The 21,380-nt window shown below is 57.7% G+C and overlaps 2 protein-coding genes, 1 long non-coding RNA gene and 1 other non-coding gene across 5 annotated transcripts; all 4 read left to right on the plus strand.

The window, feature by feature from the left end:
* Positions 1–95: 95 nt before the first annotated feature.
* On the plus strand, positions 96–1,546 carry LOC141916483 (uncharacterized). Its single transcript, XR_012621137.1, has 3 exons — positions 96–170; positions 544–880; positions 1,515–1,546. It is a non-coding gene; the product is annotated as an uncharacterized LOC141916483 (long non-coding RNA).
* Positions 1,547–2,732: 1,186 nt separating this feature from the next.
* EEF2 (eukaryotic translation elongation factor 2) lies at positions 2,733–11,831 on the plus strand. The gene is made up of 15 exons (XM_074808969.1): positions 2,733–2,858; positions 3,663–3,877; positions 4,572–4,753; positions 4,841–5,052; positions 5,877–6,055; positions 6,435–6,540; positions 6,846–6,959; positions 7,158–7,296; positions 7,712–7,907; positions 8,097–8,355; positions 8,640–8,747; positions 8,841–9,194; positions 9,925–10,107; positions 10,191–10,323; positions 11,224–11,831. The coding sequence occupies exons 1-15, from the start codon at positions 2,856–2,858 to the stop codon at positions 11,415–11,417; spliced, it is 2,577 nt and encodes an 858-aa protein (XP_074665070.1). The 5' UTR covers positions 2,733–2,855; the 3' UTR covers positions 11,418–11,831.
* LOC141916525 (small nucleolar RNA SNORD37) lies at positions 6,592–6,660 on the plus strand. The gene has a single exon (XR_012621147.1). It is a non-coding gene; the product is annotated as a small nucleolar RNA SNORD37 (small nucleolar RNA).
* A 180-nt stretch (positions 11,832–12,011) lies between the features above and the next one.
* On the plus strand, positions 12,012–18,263 carry DAPK3 (death associated protein kinase 3). 2 transcript variants are annotated; one of them, XM_074808970.1, is made up of 9 exons: positions 12,012–12,079; positions 13,141–13,284; positions 14,905–15,265; positions 15,462–15,591; positions 15,760–15,808; positions 15,966–15,992; positions 16,093–16,245; positions 16,877–16,922; positions 17,146–18,263. In XM_074808970.1, exons 2-9 carry the CDS (start codon positions 13,223–13,225, stop codon positions 17,686–17,688), a joined length of 1,371 nt encoding a protein of 456 aa, XP_074665071.1. In that variant the 5' UTR covers positions 12,012–12,079; positions 13,141–13,222; the 3' UTR covers positions 17,689–18,263. The 2 variants fall into 2 exon arrangements, with proteins under 2 accessions (XP_074665071.1, XP_074665073.1); XM_074808972.1 differs by lacking the exon at positions 12,012–12,079 and having other exon boundaries at positions 12,892–13,284.
* Positions 18,264–21,380: the final 3,117 nt, after the last annotated feature.

Below are 21,380 nucleotides of genomic sequence, written 5' to 3' on the forward strand. Positions count from 1 at the left end.
AGCGTGGCCAGCAGGGACAGGGGAGGGATCTGACCCCTGTACTCAGCACTGGTGAGGCTGCACCTCGATGAGTGGGTTCAGTTTTGGGCCCCTCACTCCAAAAAGGCCATTGAATGACTCGAGCGTGTCCAGAGAAGGGCAACGGAGCTGGTGCAGGGTCTGGAGCACAGGTCTGATGGGGAGCGGCTGAGGGAACTGGGGGGGTTTAGTCTGGAGAAGAGGAGGCTGAGAGGAGACCTCATGGCCCTCTACAGCTGTCTGAAAGGAGGGTGCAGAGAGGGGGGATGAGTCTCTTGAGCCAAGTAATAAGTGATAGGACAAGAGGGAATGGCCTCAAGTTGCGCCAGGGAAGGTTTAGACTAGATACTAGGAAGTATTTCTTTCCAGAAGGGGCTGTTGGGCGTTGGAATGGGCTGCCCAGGGCAGGGGGGGAGTCCCCATCCCTGGAGGTGTTCAAGAGTCGGGTTGACCCAGCGCTGAGGGATCTGGTGTAGTTGGGATCTGTCAGTGCTGGGTTAACGGTTGGACTGGATGATCTTCAAGGTCCTTTCCAACCTGGATGATTCTGTGATTCATCAGAGGAGGCCAAAGGATACTGGCCTAACCATCCTCCTCCTCCTGTGGCAGCCTCTGCTTGAGCTTGAACTTGCAAATCTCAGCTTCTCCTGTTGGATCTCAGACCTCGGAGCGGCCAGACCCTCTGACCGCTAGTGAGGGATGCCGCTCAGCCCTGCACGTCTGCTTCAGGGGCCTTGAGAGCCTCCCGCCATGCCTTCCCCTCCGACACGCTCCCTGCCAAGGCACACGTGGCCCCTCACGGCTAAAACCAACCTGCTCCGTGGCGATGGCACCCCAGAGATCCCCCCGCCCTCCCGCACAGGTCAGCGTTTGGTGGGTGCTTGGAGAGGAGAGATTCTCTCCAATAACCCATCACTTCTTAAAAATACATTCTATGTAGGTAGAAATTATTTCTCCTACGCCCAATACTGTTCCCCCTGGGGTCTGGTTGCTCCATTTCTAAGAAGCAAGTGCACAGCAGTGTCCTCTCCAGCTCCAGGCTGAGTTACCAGGAGGTAACCCCAGTAGTCGGGGTGAAATGCTGCACTAGGAGACATTTTCCAGCACTTTCCTCTCCTTGTCATCAATCCCACGAGCTAATTAAACAAAAAGGCAATTAGCCAGTTTCCTAGGTAGGCCAATATGTTAATCAGGCTCCCCAGTGTTCTCTTCCAGTCTAGCAAAAGCCAGTATTGGTGCTAAAAATTCAAATGATTGCTATGGAAACCCCAACAGCTGATAACTCATCCTGTCACACCAGGAGAGTGGAGGGCCAAATCCATCCTGGGTGTAGCTCCACCACTGTCCTGCTGGTCCCTGCCTGTGACTGGTGGAGGGGACCAATGGGCTGAGGATGTGCTGGGAATTTGGCAGCAACCATAGCTGCTGGGTGAGGTGGTGTGGGGATGGAGTGGCTTGAATTTATTTGAATTTGAATTTGCTTTCTTACACTGCAGCTGAGGGAGATGGAGCAACGGCCTCCTGTGATGCTGAAGAGAAGGAAAAGGCAGTAAAATATTTATGCTGTGGAGATGGAGAGTCCCTGCCCGGAGTCCCTCTTTCCTCGCCTGTGTGTGTAACTTCTATCTATTCCTAACTCAGGTGATGCTCTTCACCGCGTAGAGCTTCAGTTTCCCAACTTGCTGGGACAAACTGAGGAGATTTTGGCCTTTCCTTTCAGTGCTGCACTGGGGGAATCCTTCCCTGGTACCGCGCAGCCATCCCGCATCCTTTGGCCACATCACCCCAGAGTCGGCTCTGCCGGAGCACGAGGAATCGCCCACAGAGGAGCGGGGCCGCTGGGCTCCCCACAGGGACCGCGATGTCCCCTGGGGTCCCAGCCGGAGCCCGTCAGCCCTGGGCACACACCGTGTCCAGCCCGGGGCCGCAGGGTGAGGCCCCATCCCTGGTGCAGCACCGTGCGCCCCCGGGACCCGGTGCAGGGGCGATAAGGGCACGGGCAGGGCACGCGGGGACGCCTCGGTGCCCGAGCGACGTCGCCGCATGACAGTCCCTGCCCGGGGGAGGGGGGAACGGGGCAGGGCCGGGAGCCCAACCGGGAGCGGGGCCCACCGGGCGCGCCGCGCTCCTCCCCGCCCGCAGGGGGCGGTGCAGCGCCCGCGGCCCCTCGTACTCCCGGGCCGGTCGGCGCGTGCGCAGCCCGAGGACCCTGCGGGGCCGGCGTCGGGCCCCGGCAGTGCCCGACCGGCCTTAGCGGGGAGGGGCGGGGCCGGGCTAACGGTGGCCGGTGCCCAGGTCGGGGTTCACACCTGTGCCCTAGCGCCTCCTCCTGGGAGCAGAGACCCCCGGGCTCGCCTGCCGCTCTGGCGGCGCCGGCGGCCCTCACGGCTCCGACAGCGGCGGCGCCCCGGGGCTCACCGCCCGCAGTGGCCGTACCGACTCTGGTCCCCTGGGACGGTTCCTGCGCGAGTTACCGGCAGCGGGTCAGGAGGACTTTCCCCCGCCGCTGCGTCTCGGGCAGAGCCGGGGCGGGAGTTGCCGGTCCCAGCTCCCCCGGTGCAGCCCCGGTGAGCGGCCACGTGGTCCCGCCCCGGCGGGACGGTCCTCCCAACCATAGAGCCTGCCGGCCGCTGCGGACCAGAGAGGCGCGGCAGCGCATGCGCCGTGCGTGCCGGGTGCGCAGGTCCCGCCCCCCGGCCGGCGCCGCCGTATAAGAGGGGGGCGGTTGACGTCAGCGCTCTCTTCCGCCCGCTCTGCGCTCGCCAGCGAGACAGGGCTGTCGCCGCCGCCATTGCTGGAACCCCCCCGCCCCGGAGAATCCGCCGCCATCCGCCACCATGGTGAGGCCCCGCGTCCTGCCGCCGCCCCGGGGGGGCTGAGCGGGCACCGCGCTCGCTGCGTCGGTGGGGATAGCAGCGCCGGGAGGGCCGGGGGGGGCGGCGGCGGCGGCAGGGGCCTGTCGTGCCGGGCTGGGCCGCTGCTGAGGGGAGAGGGGTGGGGCTGGAAAGGAGCCGGCGGGGAGGGGACTGTCCCCGGGGAGACTCGGGGGCCCTTGCCCGGCGGGTGGGGCTCGGTGGCCCCGGGGGCCTGTGTCAGCCCCCGTAGCGTTCTGTTCTCCCGGTGCAGGGGCCGCCGCGGCCGTGCCGGCGCGGCCCGGTGGTGTGACGCCTGCCTGTGTGGGGAGGGGGAGCGATGGCGGCGGTGATGTGGCACCGGGGCGGTGTTGACGCCGGCGACGAGCCTTTGCGGTGGCCAGCGGCTGCCTTATGTAACGCTGCGGCCCGGGCGGGGACAACCGTACCGGCGCAGCGGGCTGTCACCCACCCGCCGCGGAGCAGCGACCGATCGAGGGTTGGGTTTTGGCGGGGGTTTGTCTCAAGGAAGCGCTGCTGCAGTTGGCAGGACGCTGAGCCGGAGAGGGAGCGCTGGGTGCTCTCGCTGCGGGCCCAGGCCCCTCCGCTTGTAACGTCGGTGTCTGCCGTGCCCTTGGCGTGGGTTGTCTGTGACGGGCTGCCCAGGCAGAATCGGTGTCGGTGTGACGATGGCAGGTATTGGTGGTGTTGCTTGGGCTTCCTAGAATTGCTGAAACTGTTTCTATATCCCCTGTGTTTTTCTCTTTTCTCCCCGTCCTTTGATTCTTCAAGGTGAACTTCACAGTAGACCAGATACGGGCCATCATGGACAAAAAGGCCAACATCAGAAACATGTCTGTGATTGCCCACGTTGATCACGGCAAATCAACCTTGACTGATTCTCTGGTATGCAAAGCTGGTATCATTGCCTCTGCCCGTGCGGGGGAGACCCGTTTCACCGACACAAGGAAGGATGAGCAAGAACGGTGCATTACCATCAAATCAACGTGAGTTCCCTCCCTTCGGGCACCTCAGTGCACCTGCTGTCTGAACTTAGGGGGGCTTCAAGTCCTCCACCGATCGTGTGACGAAAGAAGATGGTGTCAGGCTTTCTCTAGTCAGTTCAGAAGCTCATCTCTTGCTTGTGAGGATTGCTTAAATGAGAGAGCAAGTATTGATTGGCTTCTAGTGAATCCTAGAGCACTGTCTTGGTGGCCACTGGGAAATAGATGTGCAGCAGGAGCTTCAGCCTTTCGTTTTAGCACTGGGACTGTTGGATGTGGCTGATGTCCACTGGAGTCCTGCAGATGTGGTGTGGAGACTGGCCTGGGAGCATCTCTGGCGACGTACGTGGCCGCTGTCACCATGAGTGGTGTGGGGAACCTGAGTGGCGTGAAAAGGGATCGAAAAGGCAGTTGGGCCTAGTAGAAAAAGCACAAATCCTTGACTGAAAGAAATGGAACCCTCTTTGGGCACTTTAAATTGCACAGAGTCAAAAGAGGTTATGATTTCAGAAGAGCATAGGAAGGGTAGATTTTTAGCCTGTGTTCTGGTTATCTCCCACACTGGCTTCCCAGGAACATGCTTTGGGAAGTCCTTAAGCCCAGGCGCAGCTCTCTGTGCAGTATAGAAGGCTGTTTCTAAGCATTGGGGATGGGTAACATGTAGATGATGACTTTCATAGTTTTTCTTTTATTTCAGAGCTATTTCCCTCTTTTATGAACTCTCTGAAAATGATTTGGCCTTCATCAAGCAGAGCAAAGATGGTTCTGGTTTCTTGATCAACTTGATTGACTCTCCTGGGCACGTGGACTTCTCTTCAGAGGTTACTGCTGCTCTTCGTGTCACTGATGGTGCCCTGGTTGTTGTAGACTGTGTCTCTGGTAAGGCTTTTTGCAGCCATATGCAACTAGAGTGTTATGTTGGGCGAGTTTAAAGATGAGGATAACTAATTCCCCTGTGTTTGGCAGGCGTGTGCGTGCAGACAGAGACTGTGCTGCGTCAGGCCATTGCTGAGAGGATCAAGCCTGTCCTGATGATGAACAAGATGGACCGAGCGCTGCTGGAGCTGCAGCTGGAGCCAGAAGAGCTGTACCAGACCTTCCAGCGCATCGTGGAAAACGTGAACGTCATTATCTCCACGTATGGAGAAGGAGAAAGTGGCCCCATGGGAAATATCATGGTGAGAGGCTGCAAACGCTGCATTTGAACTAATAATTCTCTTTAGTGAGAGGGAGCAGTTGTCTGCTCAGTCATTATTTCCTATCTCAAGTGGAGAAGTGAGAGTAGAATAAGGAAGATGCCCGTACTGCCCAGGTTTGTGCTGGTTTGGAACTCACTAGCTTTCCTCTAGAATCTTCTGTTGGCTCAAGGCTTGAGCAAATAAAGGCTATAAATAGAAGAAAGTATTTTCTCTCTTTATGAAGGGTGTGCTCGTTTTGTAGGACACCTTCTTGCCCACATCACATCTGTGATGTCGGGTGATGCGAGATCCTAGGCTCCCACGCAGCGTCCCTCCCCCGGTTCTCAAATGGAAGGCCCGTTGGTGTTTGCCCGTCCCTGCGCTCCGAGCACCGCTCCCCACTGGGTTCCTGGGCTGTCGGCTCTGAGAAAGAGCTTGTGCTTTGTTCCCGTTGAGCACTCTCCAGCGTGCTGCAGGTTTTCATGTAGTGCTGATACTCCCTGTGAAGGATAGGAATCTTACCTGCACACAAATCTGTGCAGCTGCTGAGCTCTCTGAGTACATAGTTGGTCGAAGTGATGAAAAACTGATCTAGTTCTGCAGTACAAAGCTAAGATGGTGGGTGTGTGGCCAGACTGTCCCCAGACCTTGGAGGTGGCTGCTGGCACAGAACTGCTTGAGGGTCCCATAGTCCCGAAGCTCCATTTTCAAACTCTTTTTGTACTTGAGTGCTGTTTGAGACAGAATAGGCTGACTGCTGTAACGCTCTGTGGCCGTAAGAGCTGTGTCTGCTCCTCTAATCCAGGTATCCTGTTCTGTTTCAGATTGATCCAGTGCTTGGTACCGTTGGCTTTGGTTCTGGCCTGCATGGCTGGGCTTTCACCCTGAAACAGTTTGCTGAAATGTATGTTGCAAAGTTTGCTGCCAAGGGTGATGCCCAGCTGAATCCATCTGAGCGTGCCAAGAAAGTAGAAGACATGATGAAGAAGCTGTGGGGAGACAGGTGAGGAATCCTGGCTGTTGATTTTAATCCCAGAGCAGCTCTGTGTGGCTGCAGTCTGATGCTGTGGAAGATGGGTGAGAAGGGAGGATGTGGTTGTGCCTGCTTACGCTGTGTCTCAGTGACTTGGTGCATGTGCCAGGAAAAGAACCGTTTCCCATGAAATTCCTGCAGAATAGGAAACACCCAGATAAATGGGGAGGGGACACTGAGTTGGCAGCATGAGTTAAATGCATTCTGGTGAGCTCTGAGAGAGATGGGGGAAGGTATGAAGATGATTCTTACTCAGCAGCTCTTTCCTCTGGCCTGAGCAAGCGGAACAAGCCACACTTCTGCAGCTGAACTGAGCACTGATACTTGTCTGACTTGATTCTTTCTCCAGGTATTTTGATCCTGCTACTGGCAAGTTCAGCAAATCTGCTACCAGCCCTGATGGAAAGAAACTGCCCAGGACCTTCTGCCAGCTCATCCTTGACCCCATCTTCAAGGTGAGCTCCTTGGTGTTCAGCCCTCCCTTGTGCTCTCTGGTTCACATACAGTGCATGATGATGGAAAATTTCTTCACTTTGACCTGACTTGTCTGACTGAAGAAATTTAAATATCTGACACATCTTGTTACCCTGGGTGGGTAGGGAAGCTGGTAGCAGATTCTGTGCGGGCAAATACGCGTCTGAGCCTCCAGATGGATTCAGCTGGGTGATGAGCAAGAACAGAGATTCTCTTTAGACACTTTTGTGCTGCTGCTTCAAACTGGGTCAACTGGCAACATTCGTGACTGCTGCTGTTGTTTCAGGTTTTCGATGCAATCATGAACTTCAAGAAAGAGGAGGCGGCTAAACTGATTGAGAAACTGGACATTAAGCTTGACAGTGAAGATAAGGACAAGGAGGGCAAACCCCTGCTGAAGGTGAGATTGGTCTGAAGCATCAGTGGGGTGGAGACGAGTGGTTGTGCTGCTCCAACTGTGTAAACTTACTAAGCAGCTACAAACCCTGCTTGGGTGGGATGGGGCCGTTGGCAGCTTGGAGGATGGGGAAGCAAGGGAGGGTTAACTGCCAGGCTCTGAACGATCTGATCGGGTCTTACTGCTCTGATCTCTGCTCAGGCCGTGATGAGGCGGTGGCTGCCTGCCGGAGATGCCCTGCTGCAGATGATCACCATTCACCTGCCTTCTCCTGTCACAGCCCAGAAGTACCGCTGTGAGCTGCTCTACGAGGGACCCCCTGATGATGAGGCTGCCATAGGTACGATGAGCTGCTGCTTTGCTGCCAGGTGTCTCTTCACAGTGTTCCAACACACCCCTAGCCATCTTGTTCTCCCGGTACCCAGCTCGTTAGCTACTGTAATTCTTGAGTCCGTAGCTTTTCTAGTACGGATCAAACAAGCTTACGAGCTTTAATCTGGAGGACTGAGCTAGTTAAGTAACTGGAGGGTAGCCAGGGTATATGCCAAAGGCTCAGGCTGAGCTTGTGTTCGTTTAAAACATCTCTTGGTGATGTGATCTTTCTGGTTGGGCTGGCCAGCTGTCGGGACAGAGGTCAGCAGGCTGGGACAACAGTGGGTACAGGTCTTGTGTTGGGATTTGGGGGTGGGGCACAGGGCATGTATGCCAGATGCTAGAAATGATACTAAGCTAAACTGATCTCTCCCTCCTCCCAGGTATTAAGAACTGTGACCCCAAAGGCCCCCTAATGATGTACATCTCTAAAATGGTGCCAACCTCTGACAAGGGACGTTTCTACGCTTTTGGACGTGTCTTCTCTGGTCTCGTCTCAACTGGCTTGAAAGTCAGAATCATGGGACCAAACTACACCCCTGGCAAGAAGGAGGATCTGTACCTGAAGCCAATTCAAAGGTCAGTCCTGGCTGGAGTGTGCTCTGTGGTTCAGATTTGTGGTTCTAGTACTTTCTTGGGTCTCTTCTCATCTCAGAGGCCAGGCAAGGCACTTGGCCATGGACTTCAAGTCTGCTGCTGAACTCCAGGGTAGTGCCTGGCAGGGCCTCCTTTTTCAAACTTCATTAAAACCACTTTCTCTTTCACCAGGACCATTCTCATGATGGGCCGCTACGTTGAACCCATCGAGGACGTGCCTTGTGGAAACATTGTTGGTCTGGTTGGTGTCGACCAGTTCCTTGTGAAGACTGGAACCATCACCACCTTCGAGCACGCTCACAACATGAGAGTCATGAAGTTCAGCGTCAGCCCCGTCGTGCGCGTGGCTGTGGAAGCCAAAAACCCAGCTGACCTGCCCAAGCTGGTGGAGGGACTGAAGCGTCTTGCCAAGTCTGACCCCATGGTGCAGGTGAATGACTGAAATGGCTTCAGGGACAAGAGGCTTCTGCCTTAAATTGTGGTTGTACTGGGGGTGCTGGCAGGAAAGCCTTGAGTATTGGTCCCAGCCCTACCAGAGTGGGAAGGAATATTGCATTTCACCTTGGGGTTGGTGCTGAGATCAGTGGAAAGAGCATCTAAAAGTAGCTTTGAGTCAAAGACAAAAATCGGAGGCAGTCACTGGTACTTCACGTGCGAGAGCTGTTGTTGCATTGCAGTCGAAAGCCTGACCTGCTGTGTGAATGGTCTTTTCAGTGCATCATTGAGGAGTCTGGGGAGCACATCATCGCCGGTGCCGGGGAGCTGCACTTGGAGATCTGCCTGAAGGATCTGGAAGAGGACCACGCGTGCATTCCTATTAAGGTAGAGGGGCTGCAGTGACAGAGCAGTGGGTGAGCTCTGCTGAGCTGCCAATTGGTTGGTGACTCACTGCTCTTTGCTCTTCTGTCACTGCAGAAATCGGATCCTGTTGTGTCCTACCGTGAGACAGTCAGCGAGGAATCCAACGTGATGTGCCTTTCCAAGTCCCCCAACAAACACAACAGGCTCTACATGAAGGCCCGGCCTTTCCCCGATGGTTTGGCTGAAGACATCGACAAGGGCGAGGTCTCTGCACGCCAGGAGCTGAAGCAGCGAGCTCGTTACCTGGCTGAGAAGTACGAGTGGGATGTCACCGAAGCCAGGAAAATCTGGTGCTTTGGCCCCGACGGCACCGGCCCCAACATCCTGACCGACATCACCAAGGGGGTGCAGTACCTGAACGAGATCAAAGACAGTGTGGTGGCTGGCTTCCAGTGGGCGACAAAGGAGGTAAGGGCTGGTCACGGCAGGGCTGGGATCGCTCTGGGGTTACTGCCTGTCTGGTCTTCTCAAAGAAATTTTGGGAAAACAGTCACAGACAGTGCAACATATTTAGAATTCAGAAGTATATTTTAGGATAAGTGAAACTTAGTGACAGCTGGAGTGAAGATGTCGTACCAGTTTAGGCACACACAACCTGCAGACAGAAAGCTTTCTCCCATGACTGCAGAGAGACTCAGCATGTACTTAACATTTTAGAAAGCTTTTCAGAGAGGAAAATGCAGCAGCCGGGACAAACTATTAAGATGAGTAACACAGCTGGCATGGAAAGAAAATGAAAGGTACTCAGAGAGCCTCAGCAAAGACCTGGCCTTGTTTACCAGTTATTTTTTTCAGGACTAGACAGGAGATGACTCCAAAATAACCAGTTGACAGGTAGACTGGGAACAGCAATAGGAGAAGGTTTTTTCCTGTTTAAGTTAGTCTCAGTCTGAAGGAGGAAATGCCATGCCAACAACTTCTTTTGTCCTGGGTAATGTGAAAAAAATAGTTTTCCTGGCCCAATACTTGGGTTGCAGAATCATAAAAGTGTATCAGCACTTCTGATGTGAACCTTGGAGCGGCTGCATGAAGATCCTGGTGTAAATGGTGTAAGCTGAGGGACTGGAGCCTTCTGGTGGGGAACATCCTGCTGTCCCCTGACATGGTGCTGGTTGACGCCCCTGCTCTGCTTTCCCAGGGGGTCCTGTGCGAGGAGAACATGCGCGCTGTGCGTTTCGACGTGCACGACGTCACCCTGCACGCCGACGCCATCCACCGCGGAGGCGGGCAGATCATTCCCACTGCCAGGAGATGCCTGTATGCCTGCGTGCTCACCGCCCAGCCCCGGCTCATGGAGCCCATCTACCTTGTGGAAATCCAGGTGAGGAACCTCTGCTCGGCCCAGAAAATGAAGAAAACATGAGTTGGGTGGTTTGTGGTCCTGACACCTCTCTCTTTTTGCAGTGCCCGGAGCAGGTGGTGGGTGGCATCTACGGTGTGCTGAACAGGAAGCGTGGCCACGTGTTTGAGGAGACCCAGGTGGCTGGTACCCCCATGTTTGTGGTCAAGGCCTACCTGCCCGTCAACGAGTCCTTTGGTGAGTGGGCTGGTCCTGGGCGCTCCCCTGGGTGCTCCTGGAGCTTGATACCAACCCTGAGAGGGAAGGAAGGAAGGGAGATCTTTTGTGTCCAGCTCTCTGGCAGGGATTGTAGAATCCTTCAGATTGAAAAAGATCTTTAAGATGGCGTCCAACTGTTAACCCAGCACTGCCAAGGCCACCACTAAGCCATGTCCCAAAGTGCCACTTCTATATGGCTCTTAAATCCCTCCAGGGATGGTCACTCAACAGCTTCCCTGGGTGGTCTGTTCCAGTGCTTGATAACCTTTTTGATGAAGAAATTCTAATACCCACCCTAAACCTCGCCTGGTGCAACTTGAGGCCGTTTCCTCTCATCCCATCGCTTGTTGTGTGGGAAGAGAGACCCAACATCTCAGAAAGGTCCCCACCACAGGAGGGCACCTTTAAAGCTCCTCTAGTCATGAGCAGGGGCATCTTCAACTCGAGCAGGTTGCTCAGAGCCCCGTCCAACCCGGCCTTGAACGTTTCCAGGGATGGGGCATCCACCACCTCTCTGGGCAGCCTGAGGGTTTCACCACCCTCAGCGTAAAAAATTTCTTCCTTATGTCTAGCCTGAATCTCCCCTATTTTAGTTCAAAACCATCACCACTTGTCCTAGCGCTACAGGCCCTGCTGAAGTCTGTCCCCATCTTTCTTCTAAACCCCCCTTGAAGTAGCGAGAGGCTGCAGGGAGGTTTTCTGGAACCTTCTCTCCTCCACCCCCATCTCTCCTGATGTTCCGCTGTGGTTGGCGTCTCTGTGGGCTTTGGGGGCTCCTTGGGATGTGCCGGTGGTGACCTGGAGCAGGTGTTGTGCTAGAGGTGACGCCAAACTGTGCCCGTTTCCCCTCCACCTCACCCTCTCTCTTCTTTCTGCCAGGTTTTACGGCGGATTTGAGGTCCAACACGGGAGGCCAAGCTTTCCCCCAGTGCGTCTTCGACCACTGGCAGATCCTGCCCGGGGACCCCTTCGACAGCGCCAGCCGTCCCTGCCAGGTGGTGGCCGAGACCCGCAAACGCAAAGGGCTGAAGGAAGGAATCCCCGCCCTCGACAACTTCCTCGACAAACTCTAATTAAATGCGTTGGACTGTGAGGGGAGGGGGGGGGGAGAAAAATTTAATTAATTAGCGTTAACGCCCGTGCAAAGGGGTAGACGCCTGTGACCACCATCTCTTTGCATTGTTAATTAATCGGTTTCATAGCGATTTGAGACTTTAAATGAGGAGAAAAAAAACCAAACAACAAAGCCTTATAGGTTTCTGTGTTGCACATGACTCATCTTTGCCATTGTAACTAAAACATTTCCACTAGATTTGCCCAATTCTGTATTTATTTGACTCAAAGCATTTCTGCAGAAGGAAACAACCCAGGGTAAATCGATGCAAAATGAGGCAGGGGAGGGGTGCCCGCCTGCAGTGTGACTGTCCGTCGTGACCATCGCCGCCTGTATTAGTGCCACTGGAATTAATAAAATTGGATAATGGTGATCGGATGTGCTTTTTTTGGGTGCTCTCCCATGGTTTGGGGCGCCCCCTTGCGGGCGGGAGGACCTGGGGGGGGGGGGAGGCGGGAGGGGTGGTTCTGGCTCCGCCCACTTTTTTTTTGGCTCCGCCCCCGCTCTCCGCGCGCAGCGCGGAGAGCGGGGGGCGGAGCCAAAAAAAAGTGGGCGGAGCCAGATGATGGGCGGGTCCCTCAGCAGTGCTGGAATGCGGCGACGCGGGCGGCGGCGGCCCAGGTGGGACGGGGGGAGCTGTGGGGGCTGTGGGGCGGGAAGGGGCTGTGGGGTGGGGGTTGTGGGGTGGGGAGGGGGGTTTGGGGGCTTGTGGGGGTGGGAGAGGGGCGACGGTTGGGATTTGAGGGGGTGGGATGGGGCTGGGAGGGGTTTGCGGCCTGTGGGGGGGGGGGGGTGTGGGCTGTGGGGCAGGGAGGGGATTGGGGGGGCTGTGGGTGTGGGAGCTATGGGACAGGGAGGGGATTGGGGGTATCGGGATGGGGGTGTGGAGCAGGAAAGGGCTGTGAGGGATTGGGGGGGCTGTGGGTGTGGGAGCTATGGGGTAGGGAGGGGCTGTGGGGGTTAGGGATCAGGATGGGGGGCTGTGGGTGTGGGGGCTGTGGGGCAGGGAGGGGCTTGGGGATTGGGATGGGGAGGTTATGGGTGGGGGGGCTGTGGGACAGGGAGGGGCTGTGAGGGATTGGGGGCTGTGGGTGTGGGAGCTATGGGATAGGGAGGGGCTGTGAGGGTGAGGGATCAGGATGGGGGGCAACAGGGTGTGGGGGATGTGAGGCATGGAGGGGCTGGGGGGCAACAGGATGGGGGGGCTGTGGGGTAGGAAAGGGCTGTGAGGGATTGGGGGGGCTGTGGGGCAGGGAGGGGCTGTGAGGGATTGGGGGGGCTGTGGGCAGGGTGGGGGCAGCGGGGTGCCACTGGCCGACTCAGGGGGACCCTCCACCGCAGCTGAGTGTCGCTGACTGCAGTGACGAGAGATTTGGGATGGAGCTTGGCCCACAGCCATGGGGCCCACGCAGCCACCGACCCCTGTCCCTCCTCTCTCCCCCCAGGGCATCCCCGCTGGGGCAGGGGGTTCCCACAGGCCGTGGGGCGTGATGAGACCCGGGGGGGGTGTCCCTGGGACTAATGTGGCTCGGCCTCAGCCGCCCCACGGCGCAGCACGGCATGGGGCTGTGCTGCTTTGGGGCTCCCTGTGCCGGGTCCTGGCCCCGAGCTGCCACAGCAGGTTTGTTGCTGGTGTTGGCGTGTGGCTCCCGGGGCATAAACCCCCTTTTCTGGTGCCTCAGGTGCTGATCCCCGGCTGCTCCCCGGCATCCTCCTCCGCTCGCAGGGTCAGGGCAGCTTCAGCTCTGCGAGGGCCCCGCAGCCATGTCCACCTTCCGGCAGGAGAGCGTGGAGGACTTCTACGAGATGGGGGAAGAGCTGGGCAGGTGAGTGACAGCCCGCTGTGCTCTGGGGGGGCTTCTGTGGCTGCAGGGGCCCGAGCACCAGGCTGGGAGCTTCACCCAGCTGCTGTAGCCTTTGTGGTGTCCCTGTGCCGGTGGCATCCCCTGTGCCACCTCTGTGCTACCTGCAGGCAGTGGATCTGGGGGCCAGGGGCTGTGCTGAGAGCCAGGCACTTCTAGCAGCTATATATTTAAAAAAAAAAGGTGTTAATTAGAGCTAAACTTGCTCCTGTATCTGGGCAGGCCTAGCAGCTGCCTGCAGAGCTCCCATCCTGTCCAGGTTTGGTCAGGGCTGCTGGGTCGCTGCTGGTGGCTTCCGTCACTTCTTGGTCGCTGTCGCCGGGCTCTGCGCCTGCGGGACAGATCTGGGGGTGAATCACTGCATGCAAATGGGATTTAATCATCCGGGATGCAAAGGCAGCAGCAGTGGAGGGGGGGTGTGGGCTGGGTTTGGATCCTCCAGCACTGCCTCAGCCACGCCAGCTCCGTGCTGGCACTGCTGGGACTCGGGGTCTGCCGCAGCCATGGTTGCCTGGACACAGGCTCCCTGGGGGTGCCCCTTCTCAGGCACTAGGAAATAATTGTGCAGTGAAAACATTTTGGGTGGCTTTAATATTTTTTTTTTGAAAGGTGGGGAGCTTCCAGGGGCTTGCTCTGTGTCCCCTTTCTCTTTGGGACTGCGCTGTAGCTGTGGTCCACTGTGAGCCATGGGGACAGATGTGGTGCCTGGGGACCCCCGATCCCACCTGGGCAAGGCTGGTCCGTGCCCTGGGGGGGGCTCTGGGTGGCCCCGGCCGTGATCCAGGGATGTATAAAGGAGTCTTGGGTCCGGGCGTGCGTGGAGGCCAGTGACGGAGGCCGGTGACGGGGACCACACGTCACCGCATGCTGGCGGGGACGGCCAATGGCCGGGGCAGTGGGGAGGGGAGGGAGCAGCCTGGGGAGGTGGGATGGATCCTGTCCTCGGTGGGGGAGGGCGTTGAGGGGCCCTTGTGCATCTCGGCAGAGGGGCTACGGGGGGCTCAGCTGGGGCGGGGAGGGACAAGGGTTGGGATCCTGCTGTAGCAGGACCAAGGAAGTGCTTCTCGATGCCCAGAGCTCTGTCTCCCCCCAGCCCCTGACCTAAGCATGCTTTGAACCGTCGGTTACTCTTATTTCAGGCATTTCCTCCCGCTTCCACCTTCTCTGTCAGAGCTTTGTGGTCCTCTGGGACCGCTGGGCTCCGCGGTTTGCTCCTAGGAGCAGCCTGGGGGCTCCTGGCTGGAAACGGAGGCTGATGGGCATCTCCCACCCTGGGCGGTCACAGCAGCACCCAAACACCCCAGGGAGGGTCAGCAGCTGCTGCCGCGTCCCTGGGAGGAATTTCCTTCCTCCATCCCAGGCTGGGGTTTACTCACCTGCTCCGGGAGCATGCCGGGAGCAGGCGGGTGTCATCAGCTGTGTGGGGGAGGACCCCGATTCCCGATAGACTCCGGGGAAACCGTTCATCCTCCCACACAGCACAGCATTCCCCATCCTCGTGCCGGTGCTGACCCCAGTGCCAAGCACGCGCTGGCACGTGTGATGCAGGAGATCCTTTCCTCACCTCCTCCCTGCATCCCACAGCGGCCAGTTTGCTATTGTAAGAAAATGCCGGGAGAGGAAAACAGGTCTGGAGTACGCGGCCAAATTCATCAAGAAGCGTCGGCTGTCGTCCAGCCGTCGGGGCGTGAGCCGGGAGGAGATCGAGAGGGAGGTGGACATCCTGCGGGAGATCCAGCACCCCAACATCATCACGCTGCACGACATCTTCGAGAACAAGACGGACGTGGTGCTGATCCTGGAGCTGGTCTCAGGTGGCGAGCTCTTTGATTTCCTGGCTGAGAAGGAGTCCCTGACGGAGGAGGAGGCTACGCAGTTCCTCAAGCAGATCCTGGACGGGGTGCACTACCTGCACTCCAAGCGCATTGCCCACTTTGACTTGAAGGTGAGATCTGGGAGGTGCAAATGCCCCGTGCTTGGCACCTGGGGAGCGGGGCGGAGCGTCCAGGCTCCTGCGGAGCAGTGGGGCTGGCCCTGGGGTCTCTCCCTGCTTGTGTCCTCCAGAGAGAGGAGCCCAGGGCAGCACAAGGCTCCCACAGGTGAGCGTGTGGGGGTAAAGCCCAGCTCCTCTCCCCCCACAGCCAGAGAACATCATGCTGCTGGACAAGAACGTGCCAAACCCTCGTATCAAACTCATCGACTTCGGGATTGCCCACAAGATTGAAGCTGGGAATGAATTCAAGAATATATTTGGGACCCCAGAGTTTGTAGGTGAGACCCAGCTGGTGGTTTTCCTGTGGGGTTTCTCCAGGCTCTGAAAGCTTTGGTCTAATCCTGGAGAAATGCCCAAAGCCCTGGTGCAGCAGCTGGGATGTGTCTGTGGGGACAGGCTTCTTTCCCCCAGAATAAGTGTGTTTTCTCCCCTCTTTCCTTCAAAAGCCCCAGAAATTGTGAACTACGAACCCCTGGGGCTGGAGGCCGACATGTGGTGAGTGAGTCCTCTCCCAGGCACCTTCCAGTGGCACCAGTGGCTGGTCCCCAGGACTGGGGTCATGCCGGCGTGTCTCCCCTCTTGCTGAAAGCACAGGGAGAGGGGACCGACAGCACTCTGCGGGGCTTCAGCCTCATCTTCCTCTCTCTTCCAGGAGCATTGGGGTCATCACTTATATCCTGTGAGTATAAGGGGAGTGTGGGGGAGACGGGCACTGCCGGGCGAGTCCCCCGCCTCGGGCTGTCACCTTTTTGGGGTGTCACAACCTGCTTTCACCGCAGGCTGAGCGGAGCCTCCCCCTTCCTGGGGGAAACAAAGCAAGAGACCCTGACCAACATATCCGCCGTCAACTACGACTTCGACGAGGAGTATTTCAGCAACACCAGTGAGCTGGCCAAGGACTTCATCCGCCGCCTGCTCGTCAAGGACCCCAAGTGAGAGACAGGGAGCAGAGCTGGGGGTTACCCTGGGACAGGGGTCGGTCCCTCCTGCCCAGCCCTCTGCGTACAGGCAGCTCCCACATCTGCCTGTGTTAGGGTTTAGCTCTGAGCCTGCCTGCTGCCAGCCCATCCTTTGCCCATCCCTGTTGTTCTGCTTGTCTATAAATTCCATTTATCCCGTTTTTTCCCTCCTGCTGCTTGTAGGATTTGGTGTTGCGAAACATCTGGAAACAAGCATCTCTCCCCTGTGTCAGGCATGGGGTGAATTCTGGGATCACCCTGAGGGTGCAGCAGCTCAGCTGGAAAGGAGGGAACGGGGTTTGGAAGGAATCAAGGGCTGACCTGAGCACCCAGGACCCTGGGCTGGGGTGGGAGCAGTGGTGCTGTATGATCAGACATCGGTCGGGAGGTTTCTGCGGGCTCTTCTGTGTGTATTTGCTCTCGGGAGGCTGGCTGAGGGCGTGGGGGCTGGATGCGGGCCCTGGCTGCAGTGAGGACTGGATGTGGGCCCCTGGGCTCATCCGTGCCCCAAAGGTGACACGATCGAGCTGCTTTTCCAGGACTTTAACAGGGAAAGAGGCAGCAGAGCCTCTGCCCCTTGATCACAGCCTTGCTGTTGTTGCAGGAAGCGGATGACAATCGCTCAAAGCCTGGAACACCCTTGGATTAAGGTGGGAAGTTAAAGAATTGTCACTTTTTGGGTGTCAAACATTCAAGAGGTCGGGGGTGGATGTTGATGCACCAGCAGCTCTCCATGGCTCTTCCAACCCCCAGTTGGGGCTGGTTTGGTGCTGCTGGTGGCCTCGGTGCTGTGGGACTGTGGGTGGGTGCTGAAGCCACCTGGCTCCCGCTGTTCCGGCTGTGCCCCACGCCTGTGGCTGCCCCTCTCTGCAGGTGATCAAGAGGAGGAACGTCCGCAATGAAGACAACTGCAAGAAGCCCGAGCGCCGCCGGCTGAAGACCACGCGCCTGAAGGAGTACACCATCAAGTCCCACTCCAGCATGCCGCCAAACAACACGTACATCAACTTCGAGCGCTTCTCCAAGGTCATGGAGGAGGTGGCTGCAGCTGAGGAGAGCCTCCGAGAGCTGGAGAGGAACAAGAAGTCATTCCAAGAGGACATCGAGGCCCTGCTGTCCATCTACGAGGAGAAGGAGTCATGGTACAAAGAAGAGAATGAGAGCATCAGCCAGGACCTCCGCCAGATCCGGCAGGAGCTGCAGAAGACAGAGGCCCTGAAGAAGCAGGCGCAGGAGGAAACCAAGAGCGTGGTGCAGGTGGCCAATGGCCTCAAGAGGCGTTACCGAAAGCTGGAGAACCACTACGAGGCGTTGGCCAAGCAGGTGGCTTCGGAGATGAAGTTTGTCCAGGATCTGGTGTGGTCCATTGAGCGGGAGAAGCTGCAGAGCGGCGAGGGAGACGGCAGCATCCGCTAGCTCAGCCGGTGCTGGGCTGAGGCGGCGTCGAAGGGACCTCGGTGGCTCTGCCCCTTGCTCGCCCGAGGAGCCGCTCCACCGACAGCCTTCGGTAACTCTCCCCAGGCTCTGCTGGGCTCGCCGTGGCGTGCCAGGGGCTTGTGCCTCCCTGGAGACCTCCCCTTCTCGGGGGGCTTGAGTTGTGCTCACCTGGGTTTTGGCTTCCCGCGTGCGGCTCTTGCTTGGCTTGCCGTCCACGTGCTCCCCGTGCTCCCCTCCTCGCTGCCGCAGCGCGCGGGGACCAGTTCTCCCCGTCCCACCCGGGCCCTGGGTCTCGGAGCTGCCACAGTGCCCTGCCTGGGGGGGTCCTGGTGGGGAGACCCCTCCTCTAAACCCTCGCAGCAGCTCAGGGTCTGCCACGTGCGAGCCATGACCGAGGACCAAGTCCTGTGCAGCCCAACTCGCTGCAGCCCTGTGGGTGACCCTGGCCATTCCCCATTGCCCCCAGGGTATCGCACACCCCTGCCCCCTGCCCCAGCCCTCGGTCCCACCGGGTGCTTCCCCTTTTAACAAAATAAAGGTCTCCGTGCACCGGGGCAGCTGTCTTAGCTCCTGCCGTGGGAGGATGGGTGGTGGGAAGGGGACGAGGTCACGCTGGAAGGGGACAGCTCCTCTGCTGTGCCTCCAGTTGGTGTTTGTGCTCCCATCCCAGAGGGATTTCCTTAATTTGGGAACAGAAAGGCTTTTCTTTTTTCTTCATCAGCCCTGGCACTGGTGGGCAAGCTCCCTGTGGGCTTGGAGGGGCCTCTGGGGATAAGTTGCAGGATGCTTCTGGGCTGGGGGAGCCCCCAGCCCCTCTTGCCTTGGACCCTGGGGGAGGTCTGGGGGGCTCAGGGATGGTTGGGGTCTAGTCCTGGGAATTGGAGAGGGTCTATGAGATTTGGGGAGGTCCCTGGGGCTCGAGGAAGGCCTTGGGTGAGGGGAGGGCCCCAGGGTTTCTGTGGGGTCCCTACCCTTTTCCCCGGGGGTTCTGCTTTTGCAGGGAACCAGCCAGATCCCATTTTACATGGGGACAGAGTGGATAAGGAATCAACCCCAATATTATGGGGGCCAGGAAGGGCTGCTGGGCTCTGACATCACCAGGAGATGTGCTCCGAGGGCAGGAGAGCAGCTGGTGGCCAAGGCCGGGGGGCTGGCACAGGCTGGGCTCTGTCCCCTCGCCCCCGGCCTCCTGGGGACGCAGCAGACAAGGTCTCAAATCGCCGCTTTCCGCAGAGCTTGCGCGAGAGCCCGGGGCTGGGTTTCTGCCGGGAGCCCCGAGGGGTTTCCGGCTGCCCACGGCCCTGTGGCCATGGAGCCAAGATGAATTTGATCTGGGGGAATCACCGGCCAAATCCCAGCGGATGGCAGGCGTCCCTCTGGCTCGCCAGCGCCCACGGCGGGGAGGGGCAGCGGCGGGTTTTCCTCCGGCTGAGCTCTGGGCTGAGAGGATTTGCTCAATTTAGGCTTTATTTGTCACTCCAGTGCTTCCCCCCAGCTCCCCGGGGGTCTGGGGTGGCGGCGAGATGGGCACAGCTCGGGCGAAGGGGACGTGCCCCGTGCCCCCGTCTGCGCCAGCCGTCGGGCAGCCCCGTGTGCCGGCCGCTGCCCGCTGACGTCCCGCGGGGTGTAGGTTTCATCCCAACCCGCGGGGCACGCGGGCCCGGGGTTAATTTTAGTCTGCCCCGTTTTTCCAGGCCAAGGCTCTTGGCATCCAGGGGTGACGGTGTGACCGCCCGGCTGGTGACAGCGGCCCAGGGATCTGTGCAGAGGCCCCAGGGTGCAGCCCCCACGGCTGGAGGGGGGCTCCAGCTATGGTGGGGGACACCGGAGCCAGGTTAGGGGGCTTGGAGCCGCTGTCCTGCTCCTGGGTGCTGCGTCCTGGGGGCTGGGGTTCAGGGTGAGGCTTTGGGGTGCGGATTCAGCTGGAGTCTCGGGTATTTGATCTGCTCTCGCAGAGCTGATTTGTCACCAGAGCCAGCGTGTGAAAGGATGTGTGGAAATCCTATAGCAGCAGTTGTTCCCGAGCTGTGCAAAGTTCACATAGTGCTAAGGCTCCCCAGATGCCCGTCGTGCCGCGGGTTTCTGTTTCATGCTCCCGAAAAGCTCTTGGAAGTCACTGGCCATTCACCCGGGCCAGCGTGGCCGTCTGCTCCCCAGCCGCCCGGCAGGTACGCTGCTCCGGAGCGGGTGGTAGCAGGAGATCTCATCCTGGTGGATGCACAAGATGGATCACACCAAGATATTTTTTTAAAAAGCAGAATTTGGGGTGAGTTTGTTGCCGCTGTGCTCAGGGTGACCTGCTTTAGAGGGTTTTAAATTGCAGAGTACTGGCACGAGTTCAGGAGGCTGCAAAGAAGGGGGAAAATACCACTCACCGTGGAGGAGGATTTACTGGGGAGAAAGTGTCCGGGCGATAAATACTGTAGGGAATCAGCTAATACTGAACACTGTGGGAACCACGGTGGTGCTCAGAAACGAGGGGGTGTGCTGGTCCCCAGGAAATTTCTGCGATGTGATGTACTGGGCTGTTCTGCCTCAGTTCCCCTGTTCACAACCGGACCTAACGCCACCCTGGGGCATTTTATATATCAAAGTGCCTTTTTTAGGCTTCGATTTTTGCTTCCTAGAGACTGGCCTGAAGCGAGCGCGATGTCTTTTCCCTTATATGTCTTTGTGAAAGCAAAATGATTTTGTACGGTTTATCTGATAACATGGGGGGAAACCCTGATGGAAATTGTGTGCCAGATCCCACTGGGGAGCTGGGGCTGCTCTCTTTTTTTTTTCTGCCAGCGAGCAGAGCTGCAGCTAATCTGCGGGAAAGGCTCCATGTAACGATCTCAAATGGACTTACAAGGTATCGGTGACAAGTCACAGCACACTGTCCCTGGCCCAGGCGTTCCTCAGCTTTGCCATTGATGAGTGCCTGGCCGTGTAACAGTGTAATTATAGTTTTGTGGGTCTCTCCAGGCACGCACGGGGATGCACACAAGGAAATATGCCTTTTTATAGCTTGTGGAAGTGTGGGTGATGCCATCAGTATTTGTGTCTCGTTTCTGGCTGCAGCACCCCTGTTCTGGCCAGACAATCGGAAAATATCGGTGTAACACGAGGACAGGGTGGTGGATCTGACTTGCTGCTGGTCTCACTTCTGGATGTTTCACCAGGCTGTTTAAAACACCCCTTGAAATAGTCTTTGTGGGTTTTTGGGTGACTTCTTGCTAATCTGTGGCAGCTGCTTTTCTGGAGCAATGTTTCTAATTAAGGCATGCCCCAAAATCTTCTGAAGTGAGCTGTGCTGACACCACAGCCAAGTTATTTTAGTGCCCAAAAGATCACCACGCTCAGCCCACGTGAGAGGTTTTGTACTTTAACATGGTGAACCTTTTCTGCGTGGTGCGCCGCATGTGCTTTAGTACATCAGTTTAATGGCACTTCCTATCTTTAGCTGGTGTATTTCGATAGCGGGTTGACAGATCTCAACACACTCACCTATCTCACCACAGGATTTAAGCTCAATTAGTTACCAGGTGGTGTGGAGAGTTTATTATTAGCTTGGAGCTAGCCACCAGCCAAGGTCTTCACTCTGGGTTTGCCTCGTTTGGAGAAAAGGAGGCTGAGGGGCGACTTTGTTGCTCTCTGCAGCTTCCTGAGGAGGGGATGTGGAGAGGGAG

This window comes from Strix aluco, chromosome 29 (genome assembly GCF_031877795.1).
Source record: "Strix aluco isolate bStrAlu1 chromosome 29, bStrAlu1.hap1, whole genome shotgun sequence".
Taxonomy (NCBI): Eukaryota; Metazoa; Chordata; class Aves; order Strigiformes; family Strigidae; genus Strix; species Strix aluco.